The sequence below is a fragment of the Hemicordylus capensis genome, chromosome 4, assembly GCF_027244095.1.
Source record: "Hemicordylus capensis ecotype Gifberg chromosome 4, rHemCap1.1.pri, whole genome shotgun sequence".
NCBI classification, from domain to species: Eukaryota; Metazoa; Chordata; class Lepidosauria; order Squamata; family Cordylidae; genus Hemicordylus; species Hemicordylus capensis.
Genome location: NC_069660.1, coordinates 265,877,245 through 265,885,135, shown reverse-complemented (window position 1 = coordinate 265,885,135; position 7,891 = coordinate 265,877,245). Strand labels below are relative to the sequence as shown.

The window sequence follows — 7,891 nt, the reverse complement described above, 5'->3', positions numbered from 1 at the left end:
TCTTACAAAGGAGGTCTGATGGGATGGGTTAGGAGACAGAAATAAGCTGCAGGTAAGGTGACTAGGGTTAGAGAACTCAGCTGAGTCAGACCATTGGTCTATTTAGCTCAGTATTGTCTCTACACAGACTGGCAGCGGGTTCTCTAAGGTGTCCCTTGCAGCCCTTTCTTGGAGATGTCAGGGAGGGAACTTGGAACTTTAGGTGCTCTTTCCCAGAGTGGCCCCATCCTCTGAGGGGAATGTTATAGTGCTCAAATGTAGTCTCCCATTCAAATGCAAACCAGGGTGGACGCTGCTTAGCAAAGGGGACAATTCATACTTGCTACCTCAAGACCAGCTCTGCTCCCAAAAGTAATCTCCTTCGAGCCGGAATCGAACCAGCGACCTAAGGATTTCTACAAGGAAGCTTCCTCTACAGTCCTCCGCTCTACCAGCTGAGCTATCGAAGGTGAGTTATTGAAGCCGGCATTGGCAGACACTTGAGAAAGAGAATACCGGATACTCATATCTCTGCCCCACCTTTCGGCATATCCTTTCAGCTCTTTGAGTTAGATAAAGATCAGCGATTGAATCCCCCGCCCCTGCACTTTTTAGGGAAAGCGCAGGAAGAAGAGCCCAAGAAGACTCCTTTCTGAACACGCTGTACACTGGAAACCGAAAAAGCTTGGAAAGGAGCTCATGAAAAGGGGACCCAGCCAACCCAGCTCCTATTAGTTCTTCTTCCCCTTGGTGAAGGGGAAAGGGAAGAGGTGAATGACGTCACGACGCACGGCTCGCCGCTGTTCCCGCCGCGCGCGCCGTCAGCACGCCCACTGTTCGTTCTGGCTCGTGTGCCTCGTTAGGCGACGGCGCTCGCGCTGAGGGTGGGGGGGGGGGAGCCTGTGCTGATTGTGGGGGCGGGAGGGGCAAGGTCGGCCCCCTGTAGGTGCAGCACTCCAACTGACTCGCTCTCCCTCCCCCGCCAGCCTGCGCCCTCCGCCTTTCCCAGCACAGCCGCCGCGGCAGCAGCACCACGACCAACCGCCCCTACCTGGCCCCTCCCCTTGAGCGCGCGCGGGGCCGCGCCTCGTGCCGGACAATAGCGGCGCTGCCGCAGCCGAGTTGTGTCTCACCCAAACCAGCCCGCCGCCGCAGTTAGCAGTTGCCTTGGCCCGCTCCCCTCGTGCGAATGAGCGGCGGCACGCGGCCGCTGCGGAGCTGAGTCTGGGGACTCGAGCCGCGGCTTACTGCCGCTCTCCTTCCTCTCTTGCTACTCGTTTCCCCGTCAGCCATCCTTTGGACCGCGTCGGCGGGGCAAAAACCACACAGAACCCGGAGCTGGTTGGCGGGGAGTGTGTGTGTGTAGGGCGGGCGGGCGGGCGTTGAGGAGAGCCTTCTCAGCGCCGTGGGGCGGGGGGCGGGCTGTGTGTCTGTGACCCGGTCCTGACTCATTCCTCGCGTGGGGTCGGGGAGGGGGGCAGGTGGGCCGGGCCTCGCCTCGCTCCGGGAGCCTGACCTGGCCTGGCTTTTGTGGGCGCCCCAGAAGGTGAGGCGGCGGCAGCGGCAGCGCTGACCCCGCTTCAATGGAAGTATGCTATCAGCTGCCGGTGCTGCCCCTGGACAGGCCGGTGCCTCAGCATGTCCTCAGCCGCAGAGGGGCCATCAGCTTCAGCTCCAGTTCCGCGCTGTTTGGCTGCCCCAACCCCAGGCAGCTCTCCCAGGTGAGGCAGCAGCCTTTAAAAGTCTCTTACTCGCGATTTCTCTAGTGCAGCAATCTGGCGGGGTTGGGGAGGATTTGGCTCTGAGATTGAGCAGTTTCCGAAATAAATGCGATTTCGACAAATGCACCAAAGAAAATTCTTGTCTCTGCGAAACAGACCATCTGCCTTCGGTTCTAGTCTCGTTTCATTTTTGGTAACCTGTATAACGCGGGGTGCTAATGGAATCGTAGCGTATAAGGGATTCCTTTGACGTGTTCTTTGTGTGTGTCTTGTTTTTGTTGACTTGATATCGTTCCAAAGCTAGCGCAGTTTGTGATTTGGTGATTGTCGATATATTCCACTGTTACAGATTGTTGCTGATTATCTGCAAAGGGTGGTGGGACCCTGTTTGCTGCTTATTGTCTAATTTGACTGGATTTTTATTGTCCTGGGTAGCTTGTGATGTCTTGTGTGTCTTCTTAGTTTTCCACCTCATTAAAGTCTGTAGTTATGAGAATTATACATGGCAAGATGTAGCCCAAATTAAACTGATTTAAAGTTTAATTAATTTCAGTGGGAAAGTTAAGAAGGGATGTAACTTTGGCCAGATGCACTCATTCTTTAAATGTTTTCTGAGAGTGTTTCCCTCCCCTAGGACCAAATAGATTTACTATTGTGTGCTCTTTTCAACCACTGAAACTTTAAATAATGGTGTCAAAGATGTCTTTTTAAAATGTTCATATTGTGTGTCCAATTCATAATATATTAAAGGATCTCAAAGTGAACGATAATGAATTTAACCATAATAACTGTAGGTAGGCGGTGGAATGTGAGGGAAAATAGTGTTGCCATTTTTGGCTCTCTTCTCTTCAAAATGTTTTGAGGATTGGGTTGCCCATCTGTTATTGCCCTGATGCAGTCTGCTGAGATTTCCCTGCAAATGGTAACAAAATATCTGAATTTTAAGGCGTCTGCCTTAAATTTGTATAAATTTGAGTTTATTTTCTGATTCTTGTGGATTTCCCAAATTGGGTGAACTACAGTTTTATTTCAGTATTCTCACTGGTATCATGGATATGGATGGTCTTTGCAAGTCAGAAGGGAATCATTGAAGGTTTTGCTTTTTCCTTTACAGACCTCTGACAAAATTTGTGAGTTATGAAATATTCATTGTGAAAAAGAAAACAGAACAGAATTAAGAGTGCTTGGCCCAGTGTCTTAAGAACTAAAACAAATCTAAATGGGTCATATGAATTTACTTATAAGTATGGAGTGAACAATAAGCACCATCTAGTAGTTCGAGGAAACACAGCCTTTATATGACTACTACTACTTCTACTGAAGCACCTAATGACACAGCAGGGAAATAGGCCTAGGGAGTGAGCCTAGGGAGCAAGAAGTTGCGGGTTCGAATCCTCTCTGGTATTAGCAGCTGCCATATAGGAAGATGCTGAAAGTTATAATCTTGTACTGCTCAGGAGATGGCAATGGTAAACCCCTCCTGTATTCTACCAAAGAAAACCACAGGACTCTGTGGTCGCCAGGAGTCAGCACTGACTCGATGGCACAACTTTACCTTTACTTTCTTCTACTAAGGGGTCAACTATGCATTATAAACAGATCCTTACACCTATTTTTTAAAATGAGGATATAAGCTGCAGAGGATTTAGAAGGAGAAAGGATGTGCTTCAACCTTTGCCTGCCCCTACCATTCCCCTTCCTCCTGGTCTTTACCTGCATTTTGCATCCCACTGGGGGAAACATGTACTTAACCCTGCAAGGAAAAAGGCTATGGTGTTTAGAACACAAAAATAGTAGGTGAGGAAAGGAATAAGTCCCTTTCATTTCTCTACTTTCAAAACATAAAGTAAACACCGCTTGGGGCCGGGGTACCCGTCGGACCGCATTCGTCCATATGAATCTGCCAGGGCCCTCCGATCATCATCTCAGGCCCTGCTCATGACCCCACCACTAACAGAGATCTGGTTGGCGGGGACTAGAGACAGGGCCTTTTTGGTTGTGGCCCCTTGGCTTTGGAATGCCCTCCCTGAAGAGCTTCGCCATGCTTCCTCCCTCACTGTTTTTAAAAAACATCTTGAAACACACCTTTTAAAGGAGACTTTTCAATATCATTATTTTGTTATATGTTGTAGGTTCTTTAGCTTCTTCAGCTTTTTATAATTTTCAGTTTTAATTTGAACCTAATAATTGTGTTTAATCTAACTTTTTTTAAAGAAATCAATTTTATTACTTGTATCTGTCTATGTTATTATTGTAACTTAAGCTGCCCTGAACAGTATTGCATTGGATAGGCAGGTTATAAATATTTTAAATGAATAAATAAAGTAGATGTTGGTGTGCTGTTGTGGTGGACGAGTGTGTCACACTCATTTAGCCCTTTTAAACACTTCAACCAGAATACACAAGCTCCTTGATCTAACTCTAATCAGGCTTTAAAAAGGTGGTATTTGTATGTGACCAGATGCTCCAAAATGCAGATGAAATATGTTAAAAGTAATGCAATGCATAGCATCCACATGGATGGGCATTCTAATGCACCGTTGAATTTGCGTCGTGATCTTCAAGTGATAGGTGTGTGGATCTTCTTAGCTGGATTGGAGTGCCTACATTGGCATTGGCATCTCAGCCCTAAAAATCTTTACTTGATCCTAAGCATGTCTACAGACTTTAGTTTCAGATCTGTAAAAATCTTAATGGGACTTAGTTTCAGGTAAGGGACTCAGGAGCATATTATTTCTTGGACATAACATTGCTGATTTTAATGGGAAGTACTGTGAATTTCCAATACATTTTCATACACGAAACCTTATTGAGGACAATTAAGTAGATTGCCTTTGTCGAATTCATATTGAGTTTTGTCAGTATTTTGCTACAGTTGTGGTGCTAAGGTTTAGTTATACCTGTCAATGCAGGTATTTATTTACATAATTTATTTGTACATCCATTGTTAACATTGCTTACAATTGTGGTGCATTAGTGCTTAGTGTGTCTGAACCATGCACCTGATTAGGGGTGTGCACGGAACCGTGGAGCTGTGGTCCGGCACTGGGGTGGGGGGTTCCATTAAGGGCGGGGGAGGGTTTACTTACCCCTCTCGCACTTTCCCCACTCCGGCCCCGTATTTCCTTTACAAATCGGGCGGCAGGATACCTCCCTGCCGCCCCTTTCCCCACTGGTTCTGTTCAAATCGGGCGGCAGGATACCTCCCTGCCGCCCCTTTCTAGGCTTGGCTGCAAAAGGCTTTAAGAAGCCTTTTGCAGCCAAGCAGGGAAAGGGGTGGCAGGGAGGTATCCTGCCGCCCGATTTTGAACAGAACAAGGAGCCAGTGAGGAAGGGGGCGGCAGGGAGGTATCCTGCCACCCGATTTGAACAGAACAAGGAGCCAGCGGGGAAAGGGGCGGCAGGGAGGTATCCTGCCGCCCGATTTGTAAAAGAAATACGGCGCTGGAGTGGGAAAAGTGCGGGAGGGGTAAGTAAAACCTCCCCCGCCCTTAATGGAACCCCCCACCCCAATCGTTCCGAACCGGACCACCCCCTGTCCGGACCAGTTCGGAGGCCTGTAGAATGGCCTCCGAACCAGTCTGAGCACATCACCACACCTGATTATTGCAAATGGTAACTTTACAGACTAATTCTGTAGATTAATGGTGCTATACAGACTAATTCTACTGAATATCTCCTTTTGAAATTGGAGGCGTGCATGATTCAAGTTCTGTGATTTGATTTGAGATTGAATTGAATCACAGAGCCCTCGAACTGATTCGTCGAAAACAGACAGCTTGGCCAACTGCCTCGACAAATCACCCTCAAATCACCTGAATTGATTTGGGTGATTTGAGTGCCATTGAGGCCCAGCAAAATGGGCCTCAAAATCAATTTGGGTGGGGTGGGGGTTGATTATTTTACCCAATTTTTTTCAAGGAGTTTTGATTCAGGGTAGAATCTGTGAATTACCCCCGATTTGATCTGAATCATTTCAAGGTCAAATCGAATTGCACACTGCTACCGGTATTTGAAATGGAAGTGTGAGATACTTAGTAAATATTTAAAATCTTCAGCTTCATACAGTTAATAAGAAAGTATTATTAGACTTGTCTTTTGGTAACTCTACATTGTATTTCTTCAAAGCATTGTTAACGCAATGTATTTCAGAGGCCAATGAGTTTCAATTCACAAGTCCCTCTATTTTTCAGCTTGGAAACTGGGAGTTGGCACAGCTATCACCTGAACATGTGCACCTCATAAACACATGCTCTTGAAGCATGGGTGAAGGCCAACTATTTTATTCATGGCCATGTGGGCTCTGCCAGTGATCCTTTTGACACCCTGATAGAAAACTGGAATAATGAGCTCACTAGGATGATACTCAATCACTCCTAAGCGCTCCCTCCGACCCACTTCTAAATTAGCTCCATGGTATACAGAAGAACTATGGGAGCTCAAGCGGCTAGTTAGACTAGAGCAGTGTTTCTCAGTCTTTTTGGAGTCATGGACTGGTACATTCTTTGTGTGCAGTTTCCCAGACCAGCAGTTAGTAAAGGGGTTGTCCCCCCTCACTGGCACCCCAAAAATTTTGAGCTGGTGGGGGCTGCCTGTGGGTTGCCCAGGATCTACGGAGCCTGGGTGAGCTCCCTGAGGAAGCAAAATGGGCGTTAACCCAGCCATGATGGCTGCTTGCCTAGAAATGAGTTCCGGAGAGCTCCTGGTGGCAGTGGCCCTCACTGTCTCGAAATTGTTTTTGGGGGGGGTTTTAATTCCTCATGGACCAGCATGGACGCCAGTTAATTCCTCATGGACCAGCATGGACTCACCTCCTCATGGACGTCACCGGTCCATGGACCGGTAGTTGAGAAACACTGGACTAGAGCACAAATGGAGAAGGTCTTGACTCTAATCTGATAGATTTCAAATCAGAGCACAGTTGAAGACCTATGCTCTGGCAGTACGTGCAGCAAAGAAGCTATTATTTGCTGCATGTATTGTGATCACAGGTTTGCGTCCAGTGGAATTGTCAAAGGTGGTGAGGGGACTTAAATAGGCCCCTTCCGCTCTGGCTTTGGAGCCATCAATTAGGCACTGTGAAGCTTATAATGAATGTTTTGCGGATAAAATATCTTGTATTTTAGCTGACCTGTATCCCACTTTTGGTGCAGAGTTTTTAGCATGGCTTTCCAGTAACTTGTGTGGTTAAAATTGGATCAGTTTCCGTTTGATTCCTGAGGACGTGAACAAGCTGCTTGGAACTATGCGCCCTGCCACCTGTTCTCCTGTCCCTTGTCAGACATAGCTTATATTATCAAGCTGGGAGATTGTTGGAGAAGGCCTGGTTGAGATAGTAAATACTTCACTGAGGGAAGGTAGGTTGCCCCCTTGTTTAAAGGAGCCAATTATTAGACCTCTTTTCAAGAAGCCTACACTTGATCTGTCAGAGTTAGGCAATTATAGGCCTGTCTTCAATCTTCTGTGATTAGCCAAGGTGATTGAGAAAGTGGTGGCCTCTCAACTCCAGGCAGTCTTGGATGAAACAGATTATCTAGACCCATTTCAAAATGGCTTTCGGGCAGGTTATGGGATAGAGACTGCATTGGTCAGCTTGATAGATAATCTCCAAAGGGGAACTGACAGAGGGAGTGTGACTGTTGGTCCTTCTAGATCTTTCAGTGGCTTTCGATGCCATCAACCATGGTATCCTTCTGGATAGCCTGAGAGGACTGGGTGCAGGGGGCACTGCCTTGCAGTGTTTACACTCATACTTTTCAGGCAGATTTCAGAAGGTGTTACTTGGAGACTGTTGCTCTACAAAGGAGAGGTTTTGTATGGTGTCCCTCAGGGCTCCATCTTGTCTTCAATGCTTTTTAACATCTACATGAAATTGCGGGATAGATAATCGGGGCATTTGGTGCAGGATGTTATTGGTACACTGATGACAAATCTGTTTTTCCATGTCAGCTTCATTAGGCAATGGCATAATATCCCTAAATGCCTGCATTGAGGCAGTAGTGGGCTGGATGAGGGATAACGAACAGACTTAAACTAAGCAAGACAGAGGTGCTCATTGTAGGGAGTTGCAATTTGGGGAATGGGCTAGATCTGCTTGTTCTGGATGAGGTTACACTCCCCCAGAAGGAAAAGGTCCACAGTTTGGGAATACTTCTGGACCCAACCCTCTCTGATACTTCAGGTGGAGGTGG

The 7,891-nt window shown here is 47.2% G+C and overlaps 1 protein-coding gene and 1 non-coding gene across 3 annotated transcripts in view; one reads left to right on the top strand and one right to left on the bottom strand.

Annotated features, from left to right (window-relative positions):
* Nucleotides 1–357: 357 nt before the first annotated feature.
* TRNAY-GUA (transfer RNA tyrosine (anticodon GUA)) lies at nt 358–449 on the bottom strand. The gene is given in 2 exon segments: nt 358–393; nt 413–449. It is a non-coding gene; the product is annotated as a tRNA-Tyr (tRNA).
* Nucleotides 450–882: 433 nt separating this feature from the next.
* PDE7A (phosphodiesterase 7A) overlaps nt 883–7,891 on the top strand; it is a 112,994-nt gene continuing 105,985 nt past the window's right edge. For both annotated transcript variants that reach the window (XM_053249570.1, XM_053249569.1), the window contains exon 1: nt 883–1,700. In XM_053249570.1, the coding sequence (XP_053105545.1) occupies nt 1,563–1,700 (138 nt within the window). In that variant the 5' untranslated portion in view covers nt 883–1,562. The remainder of the gene's footprint in view (nt 1,701–7,891) is intronic.